Source organism: Rana temporaria, chromosome 7, assembly GCF_905171775.1.
Source record: "Rana temporaria chromosome 7, aRanTem1.1, whole genome shotgun sequence".
Taxonomy (NCBI): Eukaryota; Metazoa; Chordata; class Amphibia; order Anura; family Ranidae; genus Rana; species Rana temporaria.
In genome coordinates this window covers 199,443,464-199,471,106 of record NC_053495.1, presented here as the reverse complement: position 1 = coordinate 199,471,106, position 27,643 = coordinate 199,443,464, and the positions used below count along the sequence as shown (strand labels likewise).

General features: G+C 45.6%; 1 protein-coding gene across 1 annotated transcript; it reads left to right on the top strand.

The window, feature by feature from the left end:
* Nucleotides 1-642: 642 nt before the first annotated feature.
* USP1 (ubiquitin specific peptidase 1) lies at nucleotides 643-26,819 on the top strand. Its single transcript, XM_040360798.1, has 9 exons — nucleotides 643-823; nucleotides 6,044-6,282; nucleotides 7,451-7,577; nucleotides 7,667-7,774; nucleotides 14,551-14,711; nucleotides 15,707-16,335; nucleotides 20,158-20,322; nucleotides 22,010-22,211; nucleotides 25,518-26,819. Exons 2-9 carry the CDS (start codon nucleotides 6,110-6,112, stop codon nucleotides 26,236-26,238), a joined length of 2,286 nt encoding a protein of 761 aa, XP_040216732.1. The 5' UTR covers nucleotides 643-823; nucleotides 6,044-6,109; the 3' UTR covers nucleotides 26,239-26,819.
* The last annotated feature ends 824 nt before the right edge of the window (nucleotides 26,820-27,643 follow it).

Sequence of the window (27,643 nt, the reverse complement as noted above, 5' to 3'; positions counted from 1 at the left end):
TACGATACGCCGCCGCACGTTTTGAGGTAAGTGCTTTGTGAATAAAGCACTTGCCGGCGGCGGATCGTGAATCAGATAGGTTACGCGGATCTAAAGAATTAAAGAAAAACCACAGAAAGAAAGCTCTATTTGTGGGAAAAAAATTACGTCCATTTTGTTTGGGAGCCACGTCGCACGACCGCGCAATTGTCATTCAAAACGCGACAGCGCTGAAAACTAAAAATTGGTCTGGGCAGGAAGGGGGTGAAAATGCCCTGTATGGAAGTGGTTAAATAATAAAACAGTAATAACGATATAATAATAATAATGTTTAAATAATAAAACAATAATAACGATATAATAATATTAATACAATGGGATGGAGAACGCACGTCGCTCCTGTCATTATTATGCGGAAGTATGATGATGACGTCAGAGAGCTGCGCTCCTCCTTCTCCCACACATTGCGACCCACCTTCCCCCGCCACGCCCCGTCACCTCCCCTTCCCCTTCCCGCCAATTCCCTCCTCAGTCGCCAACCCGCCTCCTTCAAACACGATCCAGCCAATCCTAGTTCTTCGCGACTTCGTTTCCTTGTCACCTGACCCCGCCGCAGCCAACCGCCGCCCGGCTCCGCGTTTCCTTCAACGAAAAGCGAAAGCGCGGAGGGCGCCGTCGCTACGTCGGTCACGTCATCGCGCACGGAAAGGCGGGCTACGGCCTGGGAACTGTGTGGATTAGAACGTGAGGAGATTTCCCCCCTTGAATGTTGTAGTGAATGGTTTCCCGCCATAGAGAGGACGGAGAGCGGTGAGGGGTGCTGGACGCTCGCCTAGGCCGCCAGGTAGGTTTCTGTGTTTGGTGTGCGGAGATCTCCCCTCCCCCCTCCATTTTTTTGAAGTGCGCGCAACAAGCGGTTAGTAATGGCGGCCGCCTGTCCCCTCCCCCCTCCTCCGCCCTAATCAGCGCTGCCCGGTGGCGGAGTACTGGGGGGTGTAATGGAAGCGTCCCCGACCTCATCACCTCTGTCCCCGCGCAGGACTCACCGGAGAGATCACCACGTGAGGAGGAAGGAAAGTGTCACCTGCGGAGGGACTACAAGCACCAGCATGGCCTGTCACCTCACACCCCGAGGGGAGGAGGGCTATGTACACGGCCTGGAAATTAAAGGGGAACTCGGCCCAGAACTTTTTTATGATTATCAGTGTAACTGTGCCGTCTGTGTCCCCCATTGGGGAGATTTAACTTCACTTCCTGTCCCACAGTTGAAACAGGAAGTTAGTTGAAAACGAGGGAATCTCAGGGTGTCACCAGAACTAGTGTCCCCATTGAAAGGTTTCCCTTTACTTCCTGTCCCATAGCCAAAACAGATTTCTTCACTTCCTGTCCCATAGCCTGATGAGGAAACAAGAGAGCCCTGGAGTGTCACCGGCACTAGTGTCCCCATTGAAAGATCCACTTCCTGTCCCATAGCCAAATAAGAAAATAGGAACTCTGGGGGTGTCACCGGCACTAGTGTCCCCATTGAAAGATCCACTTCCTGTCCCATAGCCAAATAAGAAAATAGAACTCCGGGGGTGTCACCGGCACTAGTGTCCCCATTGAAAGATCCACTTCCTGTCCCATAGCCTGATGAGAAAATAGAACTCTGGGGGTGTCCCCAGAACTAGTGTCCCCATTGAAAGATCCACTTCCTGTCCCATAGTCAAAACAGATTTCTTCACTTCCTTTCCCATAGCCTGATGAGGAAACAAGAGAATCCTGGAGTGTCACCGGCACTAGTGTCCCCATTGAAAGATCCACTTCCTGTCCCATAGCCAAATGAGAAAATAGGAGAACTCTGGGGGTGTCCCCAGAACTAGTGTCCCCATTGAAAGATCCACTTCCTGTCCCATAGCCAAATGAGAAAATAGGAGAACTCTGGGGGTGTCCCCAGAACTAGTGTCCCCATTGGAAGATTTATTTCCACTTCCTGTCCCATAGCCAAATGAGAAAATAGGGGAACTCTGGGGGTGTCCCCAGAACTAGTGTCCCCATTGGAAGATTTATTTTCACTTCCTGTCCTTTAGCTATAGGAGGAAGAGAGATACAATTCTGAGCTGTCACCAGAACAAGTGTTCCGAAGGTTGGATGGTTTTCCTTTACTACTTGGCCAATAAGAGAGGAGATTCCGAGTGTCGTCAGAACTAGTGTTCCCATTGGAAGATTTACTCCACTTCCTGTTGAATGTGGAAGTGAGAGGAAATGTGGATATCTCGGGTGTCACCAGATCTAGTGTCCTCTTTGCAAAATTTCTCTTCACTTCCTGTCTCAGAGGGAATTCCAGGTTGTCCGCATTACAAGATTCCCTTCACTTTTCTTTTCCATAGTTGAAACAGGAAGTGAGATGAAATGAGGGAATCTCAGGGTGTCCCAATTGGAGGTTTCTCCTTTACTTCCTGTCCCATAGCTTGAGAGGGGACATTCTGGGGTGACACCAGAACCAGTGTTATCCAACCCCCCCATGGTGAGATTTCCCTTTACTTCCTGGCCCATAGCCAAAAGGAGAGAGGAGATCCCGGGCATGTCACCAGAACTAGTGTCCCCATTGGAAGATCCACTTTCTGTCCCATAACCAGATGAGGAAATTGGAGAACTCTGGAGTGTCACCAGACCCAGTGTCTCCATTAACCATTCCATACCGGGGGGCACTTACGCACCTTCCTGCCCAGGCCAATTTTCAACTTTCAGTGCTGTTGCACTTTGAATGACAATTGCGCGGTCATGTTACACCGTACCTAAACAATTTGTTAATTTTTTCCCCACAAATAGAGCTTTCTTTTGGTGGTATTTGATCACCTCTGCGTTTTATTTTTTATTTTTTTGCGCAACAAGTAAAAAAAGACCGAAAATTTTGAAAAAAATAATTTTTTTTTTTTTCTGTTCTATTTATTTTTTGTGAATAAGTAAGTTTTTTTCTTCTTCGATTACGGGCACTGATATGGCGGCATTGATGGGCACCGGTGAGGCGGCATTGATGGGCCCTGATAGGCAGCACTGATGGACACTGATAGGCGGCGTTGGTATGCGGCACTGGTGGGCACTCGTGGGCGGCACTTGTGCCCATGTTGCCAGTCAGTGCCTATTTGTGGGCACTGATTGGCATCTCTCATTTATTTTTATATTTTCCTGCACCTTCCCTGGTGGTCCAGTGTTGGCATCCAAGGGGGGGGCTGCGCTGATAAACAATCAGCGCAAACCACCCCCTGTCAGGAGAGCCGCCGATCGGCTCTCCTCTACTCGCGTCTGTCAGACGCGAGGAAGAGCCATCAATGGCTCTTCCTGTTTACATCGTGATTGGACACGGCTGATCACGTGGTAAAGAGCCTCCGCCAGAGGCTCTTTACCGAGATCGGAGATGCAGGATCTGACTGACACCCCGCATCACCGATCGGCGTGCGCCGGCATGAAATTCTGCAGGACGTCAATAGACGTCCAGTCAGGATTTCACAACCACAATCCCTTCACTTCCTGTCCCATAGCCAAGAGGAGATTCCGAGTGTCACCAGAACTAGTGTCCCCCCTTGGAAGGTTCCCTCCACCTCCCGTCCCATGGTTGAATCAGGAAGTGAGAGAAAATGTGGAAATCTCGGGTGTCACCAGATCTAGTGTCCCCTTTTAAAATCTCTCTTCACTTCCTGTCTCATAGCTATAGGAGGAAGATGGGGGGGGGGGGGGGAGAATTCAGGGTGTCCGCATTAGAAGACTCCCTTTACTTTTATTTTTCTATAGTTGAAACAGGAAGTGAGATGAATTGAGGGAAGCTAAGGGTGTCACTAGAACTAGTGTCCCCCATTTAAAGGTTTCCCTTTACTTCCTGTCCCATAGACAGGAAGTGTGAGGAAATTGTGGGGTATACTCAGTGGAAGATTTCTCCACTTCCTGGCCTATAGTTAAATCATGAAGTGAGAAGAAATCTTGGGTGTCACCAGAACTAGTGTCCCTATTGAAAGATTCACTTTCTGTCCCATAGCCAAATGAGGAAATGAGAGAATCCTGGAGTGTCACCAGACCTTGTGTCTCCATTGGAAGATCCAAAAAAAGACACGTTCAAGAGACTCATTATGCTTCATAGATTATACGTGGGGGGGTTTTCTTTTCCAAAATGGGGTCATTTTGTGGGTAGTTTCACTGTCCAGGTGCTCCACGGCCTTCAAAAGTGTGATAGGTCGGAATCAAATTATTTAATTGATGCTCCTAGAACGCCTGAAGGTGCCCCCTGTATGTGGCCAGGCTGTGCAAAAATCACACATGTGGTATCGCCATACTCAGGAGGAGTAGCAGAATGTGTTTTGGGGTGTAGTTGCAAGTATTGTGTGTGTGTGTGTGTGTGTGTGTGTGTGTGTGTGAAATAACTTGTGAGTGTATTGTGTGTGTGTGTGTGTGAGAAATAATTTTGCAAAGAATCGTGGGGAAAAATTAAAGCGTTAAACTCACCATGCCTCTTATAAAATACCTTGGAATGTCTACTTTCCAAAAAGGGGTCATTTGGGGGGTATTTGTACTTTCCTGGCTTGTTGGTGTCTCAAGAAATGATAGGCCACCAGTACATCAGGTGTGATCAATTCTCAGTGATTGACGCCATAGCTTGTGGACTCTATAAGGCCCCTTTCACACGGGCGAAACGTATGTCCGCTTTTTCATCCATCCGTTTACGGATTAAAAAGGGACATGCATTGATCCCTATGAGATTGCGGGTATCAGCGGATGAACATCTGCTGACACCCGATTTCATCCGGGTCTGCAATCCTCCGATTCTGCAGACGGAGAAAAACCCTATTTTTCCATCCGTCATTGGATCGGGTGAACACAGACGGTCTGTGTTATAAGATTGCCCCCCCCCCCCCCCCTATAGGGGGCTCAGCGGAGCGATCCCCGCTGAGCAAGGAGAGTCATGCTTGTCCTGAAAATTGAAAAACCGTAGGCCCCTTTCACACTGGGGCGGTGGGTGCGTCGGCGGTAAAGTGGCGCCCTGGTCAATTTTGCGGCACTGTTCGGCCGATAGCGGGCCGCTTTTAACCCAGCGGTATCGGCCGAGAAAGGGTTAAAACCACACGCACAGTGCCGCTGCAGCGGCGGTTCTGCCACGATTCCCATTGATTTCAATGGGCTGGGGTGCTTTAGGAGTGGTGTATTCACTGCAAAGATGCTGCTAGCAGGACTTTTTTTACTGTCCTGCTTGCGCAGCGCTCTAGTGGGAAAACCCTCAGGGCTTTCATATTGGAGAGACGGCAGCGCCTGCACTATTGTTGGCGTTGTAGCGCCTGCGAAGCGGCCCAGTGTGAAAGGGGTCTAAGAGGCAATGTTTGTTATAAGCCAATGAAATTGAGTTGTATTTTTACATTGAAGGTGATGAATATTGAGCCTTATATTAATTCTGTAGTCGCAGCATACACATTTTATAACGGTAGAAATAGGAAGAGATACCTCGCCCGGACCAAGTGGTTAGCGGGTAAAAACAGCTTCAACTTTATTCATCCAGGCTACACCCCCCTACTTGTTTCTCCTGACCCTGCGACCTTCTATATAAAGGGTATAAGCTTACTAGAAATATATGTTCATATTGTGAGCGCTGCCTGTCTGGTAGTCTTTCCAGGATTCCCAGCATGTTTTCTGGAATCGGTTTCTAAGGACTACATATCCCATGGTACCTTGCTTTCTGCAGTGATTTCTGTATTGACTCCACCTCCTGAAACGCCACTCAGCACCTCAGTAGTTCGGACATTCTGTGACACAGCAGTGCCTCTCTCAGGGTATAGTGACCACAGAATTCCAGGAAGTAAATGTGTGAAGATCTTCACAAATTTTTAGGGCTTCATCATTTTTCTTATTATCGGAGAAGGCTAGAAATAATTCTAATACAATGTGGAGATAAATATTTTGATACTTTTCCATTAGGCGCACTTTAAATAAAGCTTTATTGTGGCAGCACATGTGATGGAGAGCCGTTGCTCCTTGTCTACAAATGTGAAACTGAAGGTTTTGCTGGCAAAGTGGCTGAACAATGCGTTTGTTTCTCCTACAGGCACCTGTTTTGATACCGTAAGCAATCTGCCAGTGTTGACTGGCATTGGAACCCAAAACCAGGAAAATGCCGGGAGTTACCCAATGTGAAAGTCAAACGGTCCTGGCCAAAGCCAGTCCCACCAGAAAGAATCGCCTATCTCTACGCTTCTTCCAGAAGAAAGAAACGAAAAGGACCTTGGACTTTGCCGAAACACCGCAAACCGAAAGCCAGAGTGTGGAGGAGAAGGAGCCCGAAGTGTAAGCAAACTGGTTCACATGCTAGCGCTGTTTTGAATATTAGAATCTTTTCATAGGTTGACTAATCTTTCCATATATGTGTGAAGAAGCTCAACTACTACCAGCATGCATAAAGTTCCAGCATCTTGAAGTGATTGCATGTACCTGCAGCAGCCTTCATTTCCTCCTTTCTACCTGAAAGCTGGGTCATCCTCATAGGTCTGGTACTTATGTGTAACATCTGAAATTGAGGCATGCGGTGAATTCACACTATTGCGAATTGAATGCGGGTTTCCCAGCTTTCAATACGCATACCAGGAGAATGTGACCTGCTCTTTACAGTGTCTCCGGTGCGAATTGCAAAAGAGTCCTGTGCGTCTTTTCGTTCGGTTCAGGTCCAAATTCAGACAAAAATCCGGACTGAAATGGGGATGCACCAGACCCCTGCTGTGAGTCTCTCTGCACTGTGGTGTGAACCCAGCCTAAAGCAACCCTTCCGTTTTATACCTGTAAATTGTTCCCTGACGTTGGCCACAAAAATTTTATTTAGGAGCGTCATATCTTCTGGGTGCCCTGCAGCTCTCGCTGGTATCTCCTCCTACATTCTTCACATCACTACAGGATACAGTTGGCTTTCCAGGGGAGCTTTAGTAGAGCAATATGGTCGCTTTAAGGCCTCAGTCACACAGGGTGTGCTAAAGCATACATCCTCGGAGGGCTTTTTTTATCCCGCAAGGGGATTTACAGGTGTTGCGTGCATCACCATGCAGGCAGTCCCTTCACTGTTGGATTGAATGCAGTGTCTGCACAGTCACAGATGCTGCTCCCAATCTGACATTTATGCAGGTGCACAGCTCCGATCACACATTGTTCAGGGCTGTGCATCCACACTGTCAATTGGGAAGCAGTGGCTTCATGAACAGATGCTGCTCCCAATCTGACGTCAATGGAACTACCTGCGCAGGGATGCACTTGCATCTGTGGGGTGTAAACAGCCCCTCAAAGGGGTATACTTTAGTATGCCCTGTGTGAGCAATATCAAATTATCAAATGTTTAATAGAAGCTTATAAATTGTCGGGTCCTTGTTCAATTTGGTTTACATCTTGTCCTATATTTCGATATATACTTTGGTTGTGTTAAATTTTAGGTGTGTAATTCTTATAACTGTAATTTATTTTTATTTTGTAGCTCTGATCAAGTAGTTCCTGCTGCACAGTTATCCCCTCCTGCCTGCTGTGTGAAGAAAGATAGCCTGGTTCCATTCGTAGGCTTCAACAACCTTGGCAACACATGTTACCTCAACAGCATTCTTCAGGTATGTAGCTGACTGTGTGTTCTGATATTTATTACAAGCTAGCATTTTTTTCTTTTGTCTGAAACTTGGTGTGTCCCTTTACACTTCAGGTTTTATGTTACTGCCCCGGGTTCAGAAGTGGAATTAAGCACTTGTGTGATGTTATTTCGAAGAAGAGGGTGACTTCAAAGGATGACACTGAACAGGTGCTTGAAAAGGTAAAAATGGTGTTTAGTGCATCTTCTTTTGAGTCTTGGTAAAAAAGTATAATTTCTCCTTTGGGGGGGGGGGGGGTGACGACGACGACAATGCACATATTTTTGCAGAAAAAATGCATTTATGATTATTTTCCCCGTGAGCCAGTAAAGCATTGCATCTGTGATCAATGGATCATGAGTGCAATGTCTGGCTCCTCTGGCTTTCTTCTTCCAGCTTTCCTCTGTACCATCTTTCTGTTGGAGATTTGGAGGAACCCCTGCTCACAGGGGGTTGTAGTGGGAGCGAACAGTGTGGGAGCATGTTACACCCTGACGGCTGGTTCACACCATGCCTGCAGCTGAATTGCACAGGAACATGCTGTGGTTTGAATCGCACATGCAAAAAGCGCAGTACATTTGCGATCGGCTGAGAGTCTATAAAAAGTTAACGACATTCCAAACGCATTGCGTTTGTCTGCACCCAATCACATGGTACTATTGTAATGGGTTTTAGAAAGTAGCTCATGCACTACTTCTTGGTGCGGTGCAATTTTTGCCCATTCAAAATGAATGGGCTTGAAATTGCACCACATGTGAATTGCACAGGAGCACACGGCCAGTTCCTGTGCGATTCCGCTGCAGATGTTGTGTGACCCGGTGTCCTGTTGAGAAATTCCCCCTATTGAAAAATGCCAGACCGGAACTGCGCATGTGCCGAGCGGGCACTCGGAACAGCTGTGTTTACATCAGCTGTTGTCTTGTGTTGCCGAGGCATGTTTCATGTAGGAGAGGGGTGGATATTTACATGATGGGCAGTGCTAGGGGCGTAATTTTTATCGATGGCCAAACAAATCTATTAAAGAAATCTTTATCTAATATAGAAAAAGCCGCCCTTCAATTGACTAAACACGCCCCCCAAACTTTCAAAATGAATAGCGGATAAAGATTTATTTTGCAAATTTCTTTGCCCTTCGATAAAAATTCCGCCCCCACCACTGCCCATCATTGAAAAATCCGCCCCTCACCTACATGAACGTGCCTTGGCCACACGAGACAACAGCTGATCGTAAATTCTGCTCTTCTGCGGCGCATGCGCACTTCCACCCAGGCCCTAAATATGTGTGTATTGTGTATCATGCTCCAAAAGTGATTTTCTCTAGTCGTCTTCCAGGACAGCCTCTTGAGACCTTGGGCTCCTCCCTCCGGGACAGGAAACACGTACACCCTTTTCTTTAAAGGGCGGTCCTCTAGATCTCCTCCTCAGTTATTGTGTTTCCTGCCAGAAGGGAAGGAGCACGTTTTTTTTTTTAAGGGACTTTTAAAAATGCTGGATTCCCTCTCTGCCTGGTACCCCTCTGCTCCTGCTAGGAAGAGAAAGGTCACCGTTTTTTTCACTGCTGTCTAAAGCTCAGAGAGAGTGGGAACCCTTGATGTCGGCATCCCCCCCCGCAGTACCCAGTACCTGTTGCGTTGGTCTCCTTCTCAGGGCACAGCGCGGTACATCAGCTATGGCGGCGGCGAGAGACGCTGGCTGGCCATGCCGCTCTGCACTGCAGATCCTCTTCCGGAGCGGCGCTGAGGGGCGGGACGGATGCGTTCCACAAGGCGGAAGTGCGTCACCGGAACGGCGTCATCAAGGGGCGCTGTCGAAACCTAGTCCCATTCGACTTAAGCGCGGCAGTGGAAGGAAGGCACACGGAGCGGTGTGTTCCATACGCAGCCGGGCTGTTTAAGGACACAGGACCGATGGAGGAAGCGAGGCAGGCCACAGACTCCGGGTCCACCGGCTCCGGCGTCTCCCAGGTAAGGGGGGCTAGGCTGACTCTTCACTTACCTTGGGGGACATGGTCTGAATTATCTCAGGACCTTTTCTCCCTCCCTGGGCAGGGCCTGTGGTGGAGGGCTCCCCAGCACTTACCTTTTCTGGCACACGGGTGGTTGTCAGGGGGCATTGTCTTTTATACTAAAATATGGTGTTTGTGTTTGATTTTAGGTCAAATCTCAGGACAAAACGCCAGCACAAGCCCCTAAAAGGAAGTGCGCTGTATGTGGGGAAAAATTGGGTTCCAGCTGGAAAAAGCCTCTATGTGTAGAGTGCATCTCCAGTCTGGTCAAAGATGACTCTGTGGCAGAATGCCAAAAAGTCTTATCATCTGTAAAAGATGAGCTAGCATCCACTTTCAAATCTTTCCGGGGAATGATGGATAGGATGCAGATGCCGTCCCCGGTATATAGGACCCCTAGTGCCCCGTCCTTGGCAACTCCGGTCGAAGGGGATGAGCATGAGGAGGAGGAAGCAGGAGGGTCCACTCGGTCCCAGGCTTCCTCTCAGGTAGATTCAGCTTCTGGCTCTGAGCTAGAAGAAGAAGACTCTTCCAGGGGGACTAGATATAGACTGTCTCTAGAAGATGTGGGAGACTTGCTTAAAGCAATATATGAAACCCTAGAGATCCGAGAGGAACAGGTCCAGCTATCTAAGCACGACCAACTTTATCAAGGTAGTGCTGTAAAGACCAGGTGTTTTCCTGTTCATAAGTCGTTGGTAGAAACGATCTTGTTGGAGTGGGAGCAACCAGAAAAAAGACCTTTTTTTGCAGGGAACCTAAAGCGTAGATATCCTTTTGAGGAAGATACTACGCTCCCATGGAACAAAGTTCCAAAGCTAGATGCACCTCTGGCCAGGGTATCAAAAAGAACTGACCTGGCCTTCGATGACCTTGGAACACTTAAAGATCCGATGGATAAAAGGGGTGACATCATTTTAAAAAGGGCATGGGATGCTTCCACTATTGCACTTAAACCAGCGTTGGCGGCTACCTGCGTAGCCAGGAACTTGGAGTGTTGGCTTAATCAACTCCAAGCGCATATCACTGCTGGTACATCCAGGCAGCAGATCTTAAAATCTTTCCCGTTACTCTTGAAGGCGGCTGGCTTCCTAGCCGATGCTTCCTCAGAATCGGTGAAGCTTGCAGCCAGATCCGCAGCGTTGGTCAACGCAGCCAGAAGGTCGGTCTGGTTAAAGACATGGACGGGTGACGCCGCATCAAAATTAAAACTCTGCGGTTTACCTTTTTCTGGCGATCACTTATTTGGTCCGGGTCTCCAGGAGGCACTAGAAAGGACACAAGATAAAAAGAAAGCCTTCCCGGAAAGAAAAAAGAAAGAAAATAAACGCTTTTTTCGAGGGTTTAGGCAAAACCAGAAAGACCGGGATTCACATCCTAAAAAACATTGGGTGGGCCAAAAGGGACGTGGAAGAGGAGGAATCTTGTTTAACCCTCCTCAGGTTCCCCCCAAAACCCAGTGACACTCAGGTCCCTGTGGGAGGAAGATTGGGGGAGTTCCTCTCACAATGGACAGAATTAACAGTCAGTCCGTTTGTACACGACCTCATAGAAAACGGCTACAGGCTGGAATTCTCAGCTCCCCCTCCCCCAATATTTTTGGTCACTCAACCTCCCAAAGACCGGGAGAAGGCAGAGGCCCTGGGTCTCCTTTTAGGGGACCTGTTGGATCAGAGGGTTCTGTTGGAAGTTCCCCAGGAAGAGGAAGGTCAAGGGGTGTATTCACATGTCTTCGTGGTGAAAAAGCCCTCAGGAAAGTACAGACTGATTTTAAACCTTCGTCCCCTCAACAAGTGGGTCCGGTACAAACGGTTCAGAATGGAATCGATATTTTCAGTCACCAGTCTGATCTTCCCAAAGTGTTATATGGCCACCGTGGACTTACGGGACGCATATTTACACATTCCGATCCGTCAGGAATGCCAAAAATTCCTGCGTCTAGCGGTAAGACTAGGTTCTGCTACCAAACATCTGCAATTCAGGGCCCTCCCCTTTGGCCTGTCTTCCTCGCCAAGGATTTTTACCAAAGTCCTAGCAGAAGCCCTGGCACCACTGAGACTCCAAGGAGTAACAATAGTGCCTTACCTAGACGATCTGTTGTTCATAGCCCCGTCTGGTCATCAGTTAGAGAGCGACCTGAAGGTAGCCCTGTCTTTCCTGCGTTCCCTGGGTTGGCTGGTCAACGAAGAAAAATCGCAGATGATACCATCACAGGAGGTGATGTACCTGGGATACAGAATATCCTCAGTAGAAAAGAAGATTTTCCTTCCCCAGGAAAAAATTCTCAAACTGGATCAGGCGGTTGCTTTTCTCCAGACGAATCAGGAGATCAGCATAAGGCAAGTTATGCGAGTTCTGGGTCTGATGTCGGCCTGTTTTCCGGCGGTACCCTGGGCCAGATTTCATTCACGTCCTCTCCAGGCACATATGCTCAAACTTTGGAGTGGCAGGAAGGAGGATTTGGACCTCACAATACCTATCCCAAAGAGCATTCAAAGAAACCTATGGTGGTGGAGAGCCAGAGAAAACCTGGACAAGGGGCTTCTCTGGGATCCGCCAGTGGCTCTGGTAATGACCACCGATGCCAGCAGGGGGGGTTGGGGCGCCCACCTGGGAGAAGTTTGGACCCAGGGTCAGTGGTCGTCCTCGGAGGTTCTTCGGTCATCAAACCAAAAAGAACTGTTAGCCGTTCTAAAAGCCATTCAGGGCTTCAAGTGCTATCTAGTGGGTCAGCATCTACAAATCAGGACGGACAACGCTGCCACAGTAGCTTATATAAACAAGCAAGGAGGCACAAGGAGCCCAGCCCTACAGGCAACAGCTACACAGATCTTGATCTGGGCAGAGAAAAATCTGGTACACCTTTCAGCTGTCCACCTAAAGGGCTCATTGAATACCCTGGCAGATTTCCTCAGCAGACAGGTAGTATGTCAGGACGAGTGGTCTCTAGACCAGGAGACTTTCTACCAGATAGTCTCACTCTGGGGATTACCAGAGGTGGACCTGTTCGCAGCAAAGGAGAACAGGAAGGTTACAACATTTTTTTCCATTCACCCACAAGACAAAGCGAAGGGGATAGATGCCTTTTCACATCCTTGGCATTTCAGCCTGGCATACGCATTCCCTCCAGTGAGGTTGATTCCCAGGGTAATTCAAAAATTTCTCAGGGAACCCGCGGATCTGATTCTGATCACGCCTTTCTGGCCCAAGAGGCCATGGTTCGCCAGCCTGTGGAGGCTGGCCCTGTATCCACCTTGGACACTTCCAGAGAAAGTAGATCTACTGTCTATAGGTCCAGTCCTTCATCCTCAGATAAAGAACCTGAAACTAACTGCCTGGTTTCTGAAGAGCAACTATTGAAAGCACGGGGTTTTTCAGATAAAGTGGTCACGACTCTCTTAGGGTGTCGCAAACCGGTAACTAGAGCAATATACTCTAAGGTGTGGAAAAAATTCAATTCCTGGAAGATACAACAAGGAATGAATCATTCTGGCATCCCAGTAGTGCTAGAATTTTTGCAGGCAGGTGCGGACTTAGGCTTATCAGTCAGCACTCTCAAGGTACAGGCGGCTGCCTTAAGTATTTTTTTGGATGTACCTCTTCAACAGGATCGCTTCGTCAAAAACTTTTTCAAAAGTCTGACAAGATCTAATCCAACTAGGATTAGAGCCTGTCCCTCTTGGGATCTGTCCTTGGTACTAAAGTCTCTTACTAACAAACCATTTGAACCGCTGGAAGAGTCTTCTCTGAAACATGTTACCCTTAAAACAGTCTTTCTAGTGGCCATAGCCTCAGCCAGGAGAGTCAGCGATCTTCAGGCCCTCTCTATTAGGGAACCCTTCCTATCTGTATTTGATGATAGGATAATTCTTAGGACAGATCCTAGCTTCCTACCCAAGGTAGCCTCTACCTTTCATAGGACTCAGGACATTGTCCTACCAACCCTGCTTTCCTCTTCAGAAAATGATGAAGGGGAATTTTTGTCCTTATTGGATGTTAAAAGAAGTCTTTTATTTTACTTAGAAGTCACAAAGGAATTTAGATTATGTGACTCACTTTTTGTTAACTTCTCAGGTGCCCGCAAGGGTCACAGAACATCAAAATCCTCTATTGCCAGATGGCTCAGGATGTTGATTGTAGAAGCATATACGTTAGGGGGTAGGGAACCACCTACAGTTAAAGCACATTCTACTCGGGCAGTGGCGGTTTCCTGGGCAGAAAGAGCAGGAGCGTCCCCGGAAGAGATCTGTAAGGCGGCAGCCTGGACATCTTACTCAACCTTTGCAAGACACTACCGGTTGGACCTGCTGTCAGACAAGGATCAGGCCTTCGGACGAAGGGTCCTCCAGACAGTAGTCCCACCCTAAAAACCAGTAAGTTCTTGCTTGTCATCTCAAGAGGCTGTCCTGGAAGACGACTAGAGAAAGACCGGAGTTAGGCTTACCGGTAACTCTGTTTCTAGGAGTCTTCCAGGACAGCCGGAGTTTTTCCCACCCGGTGTCTGTTAAGGAACTGTAATTGTGGTGAAGATATAAAATGATCTAACGATGTGTTAGTAGACTATGTCTTTCAGGATCTTCTGGTATTTCTCGGGCAAACTGAGGAGGAGATCTAGAGGACCGCCCTTTAAAGAAAAGGGTGTACGTGTTTCCTGTCCCGGAGGGAGGAGCCCAAGGTCTCAAGAGGCTGTCCTGGAAGACTCCTAGAAACAGAGTTACCGGTAAGCCTAACTCCGGTCTTTCGTCTTAACGTTTGTAATATTGTTGACATGTAAGTAAAAATCCTGTTTATTTTTAATTCTCTGCACATCGGGTATTAAAGTAAATATAGTGTCACTATAAATGTTATGTTTACTCTAAGGAAACAGTCTCGAGTAAATCCACCTCCAGTGTTTGTTTATGGTTTGAATGAACTTGTGTCTTTTTGCACTACTAAGTTTATTTTATTCTACAGGACGGTGTGAAGGAAGACTTGCCAGCCAGCTATGAGGTGATCTGCAGTCTAAGCTCCCTGGTTCACTCTGCTGAACACCTTCAGCTTAGTTTTCTTTTGAATCCAGAAAATTATGAGACTGAACTTGCTGCTCAACCGAGAAGACTCCTAAACACATTAAGGTATGGGCTAATGGTGTATTTTTTATTGGTTATGACTTCTGACCTTATTTTTTTTTTTTATTTCTTTTGGCTTTAGAACAGATGTACAAGGATTTAATTTAAACTATCTATCTAAAGTATTTTTATTCTAGTTTTGAGGGGTATAGGGAAGTTAGTATCTCAAGAAAAACACAAATTTTACAGCTGTCCCTAGAAACAAGGGCAAGGGGAAATTTTCCAATCAGTGACTGCTTTCTTATAGAGCAGGGGTAGGCAACCTTTTGAAGGTTGTGATCTACCTGGACAACGGAGGAAAGATTCATAGGAAAGGGGGGCATCCTTAAATAAAATAAAGTGCCCAACAAAAACACCATAGTGTCCTGGGTCCCATTTCCCCCTTCATATTACAACCCCCCCACGGTAGTCTCCTCTGTCCCCTTCACACACCCCCACTGTAGTGTCCATTTCAGATCAGTGTGTAGGTAGTACTCTCCTACCTTGCACTGGTGTATAGGAGAGCATGATGTATGACCGTACTGAAGAGTGGAGGCAGGAGGTGCCGGAGTTAACGTTTTACATTACCAACAGGTGATTGGTTGCCGGTTGGTTCATTCCATCAGCTCCTGCCCTCTATCCAGTACTGTGATGCTTCGCAGTAAAGAGGAGACTGGAGGCAGGGCTGTGTCCCTGATGGACCCGTCGGCTGGATGTGGTCGACTTGTTTGCTAACTGAACCCCCCCCCACAAATATAGGAAATTTCTCTCAAAACCCTAATGGGAGTTGTAATCCTTCCATACTTGATCTGAAGCTAATAAAGATTGTTTGCTTTAAATACATGTGGAATGGTTCCAGTGTATCAACCAAATATAGTTGAGAGAAAGATATAGATTTTATATATAATATATATTCTCCCGTGTGTGTGTGTGTGTGTGTAATGGATCCTAAATGGATTAATTTTATCAGTGGTGTTATCCACCAGTGTTGATATTTCTAATGCATATATGCTTTTTATCAGGGAACTTAATCCCATGTATGAGGGATATCTTCAACATGATGCACAGGAGGTCTTGCAGTGCATATTGGGGAACATACAGGAAGCATGTCAGGCTCTCAAAAAGGAGATGAAAAGCTTACAAATGCAAGACCCAGCCAAACCCCAACCTGAAAAAGGACCCATCCCTTGTGAAACCCTAGAGAAGCCTCAAAATGATTCTTCTTGCCCAGAAACGGAGGCTGAAACCAATATAAATGGGAAGCGAAAGAACGAACATGAAGTTGGTAATGCAAAGAAAAGGACAAAGCTTTCCAAAGAGCCTTCTCTGGAGGAGCAGAGGGTGACCAGATCTAAGAGGAAGTCCGATAAACAAGATGGCAAAGTGGATAGTTCTAAATCTGCTAATCTTCCTACTCAAAAGAAATCCAGATTAGGCCTGCACTGGCTCAAGTCTGGCAAGCAGCCTAGTATTCTATCCAAGTTCTGTAACCTAAATAGAAACTCCAACACATCACCTAAAAGTCCTCCAGCTGAGCACCGTGCCCAAAGTATAAAACCAGAGCTTGAGAGGATAGAGAATGAGAAACCAGTGAAGGATATTGGTGACTGCAAACAAGAGGAAAGCAAAGATGCAGAGCCTTCCCAGAATGGTTAGTTACTTGTCTGCTATATTGTTCCTACTGCAAAATGGGGTCTGCACATTCAGAAAGGCATTTCAGAGATCGGTAACCTTAAAGGAGCTTCAGGCTCCTTCAGAAAAAAAAGAAGTCAACGGCTACAAATCCTGTAGCTGCTGACATTTAATAAGGACACTTACCTGTCCTGGGATTCAGCGATGTCCTCAGAGCCGATTCTTCAATCAGCTTTGGGATCAGGCACCGGCATCTTTAGTAAGGGAAACGGGAGGTGAAGCCTTATGGCTTTATAGCCGAATTTCTATTGCGCATGCATGAGTTGCGTTGTTCCTTGTGAATGGAAAGGAGGAGGGATAAATATCTGGCTGTTTGGTGCTGCGTTCTGAGCCGGAAATGGGAGCGGGTACTGGTCAAAACCAGTTCCCATTCCGACCCCGCAAGAAGTGCCAAATGTGGAGGAGGGTGGGTGCAAACAAGCACACAGAGCAGGTCAAGCTGTACGTCGGTCGCTTTTAACAGCACTAGGGGGGCGCGTGCAAATGACGGAGCCAATGCACGTACCCGGCGGTTGCGATGGCCGAAGGACACCCGCGATCACTCCTGAGAGACGGAACGGAGGTCTGTCAATGTAAACAGACAGATCTTAGTTGTGTCGGGTGAGGGGACTGATCTGTTCCTACTGCTTAGGAACGATTGGCCTCCCCCCCCCCCCCCCCCAGTAAAACACTCCCTAGGACACATTTAACCCCTTGATCATCCTTTATTAACTCCTTCCCAGCCAGTGACATTTATACAGTAATCTGAGGCTATTTTTAGCACTGATTGCTGTATTAATGTCGATGGTCCCAAAATAGTGTCAAGTGTCCGATTTGTCTGGCGCAGTGTTGCCGTCCCGATTAAAAATCGCAGAACTGCCATTACTAGAAATATATAAAAAATGCCATAAATCTATCCCCTATTTTGTAGACACTAACTTTTGCGCAAACCAATAAACACTTATTATGTGTTTGTTTTTTTACCCAAATTACGTAGAATATACATCGACCTAAACCTGAGGGATATATTTAAAACAATTGGATATTATAGGGTTATCGAAAATATTGGGTCTTTTTTCAAAATTGTGTTTGTTTTGTGTTTTTGTGCAAAAAAAAAAACGCAGCGTGATCAAATACCACCAAAAGAAAGCTATTTGTGGGGGAAAGGACGTCACTTTTGTTTGGGTACAACGTCGCACGACCGCACAATTGTCAGTTAAGGTGATGCAGTTCCATATTGCAAAAAATGGCCCGGTCATTAAGGGGGCAAATCTTCCGGGGGCTTACTATATTTGCCGGTGTATAAGATGACCCCCTAGTTTTACAGTTTAAGATTTTATTTTTAATTTTTTTTGTCTGTACTCGCCATATAGGATGATCCCCCTTCCGACGCTTCATATTTCTTCCTTCTGGAGCCATATTCTTCTTTCTTGCTGGAGCCATATTCTTCTTCCTCCTTACTGGAGCCAATCACGGCGAGCGATATATTCTATTAATGAATACAAAGTCTGCTTGGATTGGCAGAGGCTGTAACATCAGCCCACGCCTCTGACTCTCAAATGTAGCCTGCTTGGATTGGCAGAGGTTGTTGCTTCGATCTGAGCAGGCTATGTATTCATTTAAATGCATCGCTCACCAGGATTGGCTAAGCGGTATATACTGTATGTAGCCAAAGCTACATACAGTATTACCGCATATCCAGCAGGCAGCTGACCCGGCGTATAAGACGACCCCTGCTTTTTGCCGAATTTTTTTTTTTTTTTTTTTTGTGTAAAAGGTAGTCTTGTACGCCAGCAAATACAGTAAGGCTGCATTCACACCCGAGCGTTTTGTCACCTGAAGCATGAAGTTCCAAAACGCTAGAGGGGAAAAAATACTCCAATACGCCTGACGCCGAACGCCTGAAGCTCAAACAAGTTCTGGACCCTTTTTTGTCGCTCGAATTGAGCGTATTTGGGCGTTTTTAACATTGGTGACCCTAGACCTGTCCAAAATCGCGGTAAAAAACGCTGTGACAAATCGCGTTAAACGCGGTAAAAAAACGCTGCAAAACGCTACGCTCAGGTGTAATTGCAGCCTAAGTGGTTCTAAAGGCAGAAGGTTTCTATGTCATAGAGCAGGGCTTGACAAATTTGCTTGGAATCTAGGAGCCAGCTAAAAGTTAGGAGCCAGGTTTTTTTTTTTTTTAACGACAAAGCTTTATTTTCAATATAAAAATGTATGGCATGGCACAGTGACTGCGTTTGATGGCATGGAACAGTGGTGACAATTGATGGCACAGTGGCTGTGTTTGGCATGGCACAGTGGTGACAATTGATGGCACAGTGGCTGTGTTTGATGGCATGGCACAGTGGTGACAATTGATGGCACAGTGGCTGCGTTTGATGGCATGGCACAGTGGCTGCGTTTGATGGCATGGCACAGTGGCTGTGTTTGATGGCATGGCACAGTGGCTGCGTTTGATGGCATGGCACAGTGGCTGCGTTTGATGGCATTGCACAGTGGCTGTGTTTGATGGCATTGCACAGTGGTGACAATTGATGGGCACAGTGGCTGCGTTTGGCATGGCACAGTGGTGACAATTGATGGCACAGTGGCTACGTTTGATGGCATGGCACAGTGGTGACAATTGATGGACACAGTGGCTTCAAAGTGAACAATATTAACATGCCTGTGCTGTGCCCTAACTTTGCTAGTGTGAACCATAAGTGCAAAAATCCTATATAGTTATGCCATAACTATATAGGATTTTTGTGTGGTTCACACTAGCAACACTAATAACTGTTCCGGTTTTAAAAGTGTTGTCTTCTTTTTTTTTTTTTTTCTTACCTTTAACCTTGGGCAGCATGGGCAGCTCCATTCCTGTGACTCCCCGTGGCACCGCCCCATCAGGGAAAATTCCCCAATCCCCGGGACGAGAGGCCGCCGGAGGCGGAGCGCCCGCAGCCTCTGCTTGTAGCATCGGCTACATAATACACATTGACTCGCCGTGGCACCGCCCCCTCTGAGAAATTCCCCAATCCCCGGGGCGAGAGGCGGCCGGAGGCGGAGCGCCCGCAACCGCTGCTTGTATCATCGGCTTCATTATCCATACCGCCCGATGCATAGGCCGCAAAGCCGCGGCCTCAATTAGTGGCATGACGCGATCGCGGTTGTGGGGGGGATGCGCGGCGACGCTCTCAGGATACCCCAGCTCTGCTGCCATGGGCGCCAGGTCAAAAATTCTAGGCGCAACGGCGACCTGGCGCCCGGAATTTGTCGAACACTGTCATAGAGCACAATGCACGGCTGAGAGTAATGTGTGTAATTTCCAGAACTTGAATGGTTTTAGGTCGGCAATGAAATGTAAATTCATAAAGACCAACATCGTGCAAAAGCAACAATAGGAGGGATGCCTGTGGGTTGTCGCTCTACAGCGTATAACTAACCTAAATTGTCTCCAGCCCATTTTTACTGTATTGTAAAGAAGTCTTCACACTGATTCAGCCTTCTACTTGCCGTAGATTTAACAGGGGTCTCAAACTTGCCCTTCAGCTGTTAAAAAAACTACAAGTCCCATGAGGTATTGCAAGGCTGACAGTTACAAGCATGACTCCCACAGGCAGAGGCATGATGGGACTTGTAATTTTGCAACATCTGGTTTGAGACCCCTGCCGTAGAATAAAGGCGATTTTTAATCTTGCCAGCAATCATGCATTACCTAAATACTTGCTCTTTGGATGTTTGCTGTGACTTCTTTTTTTTTTTTAAATGCCAAGTAAAGAATCCTTCTGTACCTGAAACCGTATATTCGTATTTCCAGAGTCAACCGAGTTGGAACTGGTGGAGAAATTGTTCCAGGGCCAACTGGTGCTGCGGACTCGCTGCCTTGAGTGCGAGTGTTTCACAGAGAGGAGGGAAGATTTCCAGGATATCAGTGTACCTGTGCAAGAAAACGATCCCCCCAAAGTGGAAGAGAACTCGGATAGTGAGTACATGAACCTTTAACATCATTTTCCAATTTTTGCAATGCCTTGGTATAGGTTTCTGTTTCTTCCTTCTACATTGTTTCCTGATTGTCTGGCCTAAGGTCGTCTTCATACATGTTTAGAAATGGCTCCATTAATGTCTTTGTTAGGACAATGATGGCAGCGTTTACAGTGCATAGTTGTAAAAACCACCAAAATCTGTCATAACTGGACTTAAGCATGGATAGCCAGATTTTTTTTTTTGTGAGCTAGTCCTGTGGAATATTTAAATTTTTAATAAAAAAAAAAATACAAAATGTATTACTGGGCATCAAAGGCTTTTGACCCTTCTGGACCACACATAAATCAACACCAACCAATCAACACCAACGATATGAGTAATACATTTTTGTAATTTTTTTTTAGGCTGGGTTCACACATGTATGGCTGCGGGTTCGTGCCTGGAGCGTATCTGTTCACCAGTTCAGGTGCAATTCGGGTCTCAATTTGTACCTTAAATGGACCCAAGCATGCACCGGACCCTTTTTCAATTCGGACCACAGCTGCCCTGGACACTTTGCATATGTGTGAACCCAGCCTTTAAATGAACATATAAATCTTTTCAAAGTGGGGGCGGATTAGAATGCCTGTCAGTTTATTTTTATTTTTTTTCTGCTATCTAGGACTCCGTAGTGCTAGGTTAACGCCTTAGCGTCTTTGCTTCCTGTGTTTGTGTGGGCCCGGCAGCCCATTCAAATGCATGCACCTTTAAAAAAAAAAAAAAACGACCGCAGGGAAATCTGTTTTGACCATGCAATTTCCCTGCCATTCCCGCACCTGCAAGCGGGCTGAGGTGCGTGAGAGTGACCTTCATTGAATGGCAGTGCCGCACGTCTCGGAGCAATGTGTGGGTACAGGAACAGATGCGATTCCTTCACCCGCAGCTACACGCATAGTTGTGAATCTAATGTTAAAGGGCCTGCTGACCACCAAACAGGAAGTGAGGGAAAATTTGTGACGGTGACACAAATGAAATAAAAAGGTGTGTGTGGTTGGTGGCGGTGTCGGTGGCGGTGTCGGTGGCGGTGTGTGTGTGTGTGTGTGTGTGTGTGTGTGTGTTGGCGGCGTGTGTGTGTTGGCGGCGGCGTGTGTGTGTGTTGGCGGCGGCGTGTGTGTGTGTTGGCGGCGTGTGTGGCGGCGTGTGTGTGTGTGTTGGCGGCTGTGTGTGTTGGCGGCGGTGTGTGTGTGTGTTGGCGGCGGTGTGTGTGTGTGTTGGCGGCTGTGTGTGTGTTGGCGGCTGTGTGTGTGTGTGTGGCGGCGGCGTGTGTGTGTGCGTGTGTGGCGGCGGCGTGTGTGTGTTGGCGGCGGCGTGTGTGTGTGCGTGTGTGGCGGCGGCGTGTGTGTGTTGGCGGCGTGTGTGTGTGTGTGTGTGTGTGTGTGTGTGTTGGCGGCGTGTGTGTGTGTGTGTGTTGGCGGCGTGTGTGTGTGTTGTTATATATATATATATATATATATATATATAAATAAAATATCTCCTGATTCTAATGCTGTGACCTCCTTGGGGAGATTTTCCATCTCTTCCTGTCTGTGAAATGGCAAGCAGTGAGGAAACCTCCCCATAATGTGTTAACATTACCAATTCTATTTAGTTAAGGATTGGTGGCATTGGTGAAGAATATAGAAAATTTAATGTTTTCTGTTTTGCAGTCTCTCCTGATTCCAGAACGGAAATCAAGACCTTGAAATGGGCCATATCCCAGTTTGCATCAGTGGAGAGAATTGTCGGAGAGGATAAATATTTCTGTGAAAACTGCCATCATTACACAGAAGCGGAGAGAAGCCTTTTGTTTGACAAGATCCCGGAAATAGTAACCATCCATCTGAAATGCTTCGCTGCAAACAGCTCAGAGTAAGTCGGAATAATCATTGGAGCTGAATATCTGATAAGGGCCTATGGCATACTTGTTTGCTAGACTTTGGTTCTTCTATGGCTTTGACTACATGCTGCTTCTACAGAGAATGGCCTCTGTGCCAATTAAAAGCACGGATTGGCTGCTTCTGCCCCATACAGAACCAGCCCTTGCTCACGATTAAGAAGCATGATCTTGAAGCATCCTCAGTGTTGTAATAATCATGTCCATCTCCACTCTACAAGTATTTTGTTTACAGTATATTTGAAAAAATCTTTTGAATGAGCTAAAGCTCCTATTTGTAGAATAGAAACTCTCTCTGGATATTTATTTTTTTTTTATTTTTTTTAGAAGCCAAAAAATATTACTTGTATAGCAATCCATTTTTGGTAAAAATGTTTTTATTATATCAGGAAGTACTTTATAAATTAGTAAAAGTCAATCCTGGCTTTGACAGAAAATACAACCCATCAATAGTAGAAGAAACACATGTTGCATAAAACCCATTGTGTTTGCGTAGTATTTCACAAGAGATCCCTATGCGTTTTGACCTTTCTAATTTTTTTTTTTGTCTATGCGAAAAAGAAATCCAGATTATATTTTTTAGATAAGCCATCTTTTTATATTGTATTGCGAGTAAAGCAATGTAAGCTCCTATTTATAGGTGTTTTTAGTATAGACTAAAAAGCCTATCTAAACTCGGGTGTGTGTGTGTGTGTGTGTGTGTGTGTGTGTAATTAAAAAAAAAAAAATAATTGTGCATATGTATAATTTATATACCAAAAACACCTAAGAGTTCTCATCACCATACTGGGGGAGTGTTCTGTAGTCCACATAACTGAGAGCAATGTTGTTTTATAAGATTGCAGCACATGAAGTTATCAGTTCTAGCTTTCTTGAAGGATCCATCACATTTTTTTTCAGTGCCATATTTTATAGGCAAAAAGGGAGAAATGTTATGGTTTAAATCGATAATATTGGTACCTGTATAGCTCCCATCAATTTACAGAAATATATATATATATATATATATATATATATATATATATATATATATATATATATATATATATATATATATATATATATATATATATATATATATATATATATATATATATATATATATATATACACATACACATACACATACACATACACATACACATACACATACACATACACATACACACACACACACACACACACACACACACACACACACACACACTCTTTAATGACATCCCAGTCTTAGTCCGTAGGGTTCAATATTGAATTGGCCCACCCTTTGCAGCTATAACAGCTTCAACTCTTCTGGAAGGCTGTCCACAAGGTTTAGGAGTGTGTCTATGGGAATGTTTGACCATTCTTCCAGAAGAGCATTTGTGAGGTCAGGCACTGATGTTGGACGAGAAGGTCTGGCTCAGTTTTTCACCAATTTATCCTGAAGGTGTTCTATTGGGTTGAGGTCAGGACTCTGTGCAGGCCAGCCAAGTTCCTCCACCCCAAACTCTCTTATCCATGTCTTTTTATGGAGCTTGCTTTGTGCACTGGTCCAAATCATTTGGTGGAGGGGGGATTATGGTGTGGGGTTGTTTTTTAGTGGTTGGGCTTGGCCTCTTAGTTCCAGTGAAGGGAACTCTTAAGAGGTCGGCATACCAAGATATTTTGGACAATGTTGTGCTCCCAATAGTCCTGACCTCAACCCATTAGAACAGGGTTTGACAAATTTGCTTGGAATCTAGGAGCCAGCTAAAAAAAGTTAGGAGCCATAAAACGCACCCCGTCCCGACGAGCTTGCGCGCAGAAGCGAACGCATTCGTGAGCAGCGACCACATATGTAAACGGTATTCAAACCACACATGTGAGGTATCGTGGGATTGGTAGAGCGAGAGCAATAATTCTAGCCCTAGACCTCCTCTGTAACTCAAAACATGCAACCTGTAGATTTTTTTTTAAACGTCGCCTAGAGAAGAAGATTTTAAAGGGTAAAAGTTTGTCGGCATTCCACGAGCGGACGCAATTTTGAAGCGTGACATGTTGGGTATGAATTTACTCGGCGTAACATTATCTTTCATAATATTAAAAAAAATTGGGATAACTTTACTGTTGTCTTATTTTTTAATTAAAAAAAGGGTAATTTTTTTCCCAAAAAAGTGCGCTTGTAAGACCGCTGCGCAAATACGGCGTGACAGAAAGTATTGCAACGATCGCCATTTTATTCTCTATGGTGTTGGGATAAAAAATATATATAATGTTTGGGGGTTCTAATCAGAGGGAAGAAAATGGCAGTGAAAAATGACATTAGAATTGCTGTTTAACTTTTAATACCAACGGCCACCACCAGATGGCGCCAGCTCACACAAGTAAGAGCTGGGGGACTTCACACCTTCCAAGTCAAGTCGCCAGGAGGCTATTTCTAGTCGCCATGGCGACCGGGATTTGTCGAGCCCTGCATTAGAACATCTTTGGGATGAATTAAAGCGGAGACTGTGAGCCAGGCCTTGTCGTGCAACACCAGTGCCTGACCTCACAAATCTGATTCTGGAAAAATGGTCAAACATTCCCATAGACACACTCAACCTTTAACAGAAAAAGACAAGGGTGGGACTTTGAATGAAACATGCATCCCAGGAGAAAACACAGAACACTAGAATATGGCAGATATCTATTAAGTGTTTTCTCCTGGGATCCTGGTTTCATTCAAAGTCCCACCCTTGTCTTTTTCTGTTCAAGTTGCTGGGGATGGAGGTGCTCGGCTAATGCCTGGCACCTCATGTAAAGTCCCAACCTTTTTTTATTTTTCCATAGACACTCCTAAACCTTGTGGATGGCCTTCCCAGAAGAGTTGAAGCTGTTTGTTATAGCTGCAAAGGGCGGGGCCAACTCAATATTGAACCCTACAGACTAAGACTGGGATGCCATTAAAGTTCTTGTAAAGGCAGGTGTCCCAATACTTTTGACAATATAGTGTATATTGTACATTCACATCAGTCCCAGCCCTCCAGGAGTTACAATCTTTAAGGTTGCTATCTCACATTCTTTCATAGAGGGTGAATTTTAGACGGGAGTCGATTTAACCTACTAGCATTCTAATAAATATTCCAATCGATCACCAGCTGGGTACTGGAACAAAACCTACTAGCATGTCTTTGGAGTGTGGGAGGAAACCCGCACAGGGAGACATGCAAACTCCAGGCAGGTGGGGATTGAACCGATGACCCTAGTACTACCAGGCAGAAGCATTAACCCCTTAGTCTCTGTGCTGTTTAACCAATTTTTTTTTTTTTTCCCTTTCTTTACAGGTTTGACTGCTATGGAGGCCTTTCTAAAGTAAACACGCCTTTGTTAACACCATTACAATTATCGCTGGAGGAGTGGAGTACCAAACCTTCCCCGGACCTCTATGGCCTGTTTGCAGTGGTAATGCACAGTGGAGTGACAATAAGCAGTGGCCACTATACCGCATATGTAAAACTTGATGACATCCATAACTTTGAACTCAACCAGATCAAATTCCCCGGGGACCACCATGACATGGGTAAAACTGAACCTCTAACGCAGGATGTCCAAACATCCGATGAAACCCACGACGGCGAAACTTCATGTCGAGCCAATACGAATTTGCCATCAACTAGTAAAGTAAATAAAAAGGGGAACGATGCCATTGGACTTCTTGGCGGACAAAAAAGTAAATCTGACTTTGAGCAGCTGCCAACACCTAAAACTCCGAAAACCGAGAGAGTGTCCAGCGCTGTATCGGACGGGAAAGGACTGTCTGACGCCAACGGTGATCTCCATTCGGATAACGATCAGAAAGTTCAGTCTTTTTCAGATGGACTCTGCTCAAGTAAATCCGCTGCCCATTTCTTACACATTCTAAAGGAGTATGAAGGCAAATGGCTGCTTTTTGATGACTCTGAAGTGAAGGTCACAGAAGAACGGGACTTTCTCACCACAATTTCCCCCACCACTCAGTCTACATCTACTCCCTATCTACTCTTCTACAGAAGACTAGCCAAGTAGAGTCACCGCACACACTTTGCACCTTTGTACATTGTATAAAGTCTTCCATTGTCAGAAAGGACAGTTGTGTATATAATTGTATTTTGTATATAACAGATATTGCTGGGTTGACGAGTCAGTTTTCACCATAAACCTTTGGAATTATTGTGTTAAGCGTTTGTATATAGAGTTTATGGTTTTGTTCTTGTACATTTTTTTTTTTTTTCTGACACGTAATTACACTTGATTATTTTCTAACTTTTTAAAATAAAGTTTCCTATCCAAAATTCAGGAGTCCCATTGCAGGACCCAAGGCCATTACCAGGACAACTTTTTTTTATTTAAAATGGGAGTCATGGAATTTGATAGAAAGCTACTTTACAAACAAGCAATAATGTATAGGCTTTATAAATTTATTTATTAATGAATCTATAGAATGATGGCTTCTGTATGTTGTGCAGACTGAAAACCTTTATAGCTTATATTGGGGGTAACAGATTCTATATCTGTAACATTCTTCCTCTGGGGCAGTTTCTAACTTTCATATATTAGAAAGTTTCTTACAATTTTTGTAATTAAAGTATTTCTTACTTTTGCCTTGATGTGTATTTTAAAGTTTTTTTTTTTTCTTTTCTAATGCTCTGTTGCCAAAGTTGTAAGGGCTAGTGCAGTGATAAGAAAAGTAACCGCTCAGATGAACCAAGGAACTTTTACTCACTGAATCCAAACCGTGGGTGCCGACAATGCAATTAATGCAAAATTGAAGAGAAGAAGCTGGGACAGCCGCACTCCAAAAACGTTCCTTTTTATTAAAACTGGTCACAGAACATCACACGCCACAGCAAACAATCAGGAAAAGGCTAACGCGTTTTGTACTGTGCTTATTCATAGCACAGTGCGAAATGCGTTGGCCTTTTCTTGATTGTTTGCTGTGGCGTGTGATGTTCTGTGACCAGTTTTAATGAAAAGGAATGTTTTTAGGAGTGCGGCTGTCCCAGCTTCTCTTCAATTTTGCTAGTGCAGTGATGGGGAACCTTGGCACCCCAGATGTTTTGGAACTACATTTCCCATAATGCTCCACTACACTGCAAAATACATGAGTATCATGGGGAAATGTAGTTCCAAAACATCTGGGGTGCCGAGGTTCGCCATCACTGGGCTAGTGTGTACCTTCTGACTAAGGCCTCAGGCACGCTGGACGTTAAAATAACATAAAAACGCCAGTAGCTTTGCAGTGAGTGTCAACTTTTTTCCCCCCCGAAGACACTGACGTGGAAAAACATTAACGCTAAAAACACTATTGCAAAAAAAAAAAACTGTTGAAACTCGCCGCAAAGCTACTGCCGTTTTTATAATGTTATTTTAACATCCAGCGTGCCTGAGGCCTTAGTCAGAAGGTACACACTAGCCCAGTGATGGCGAACCT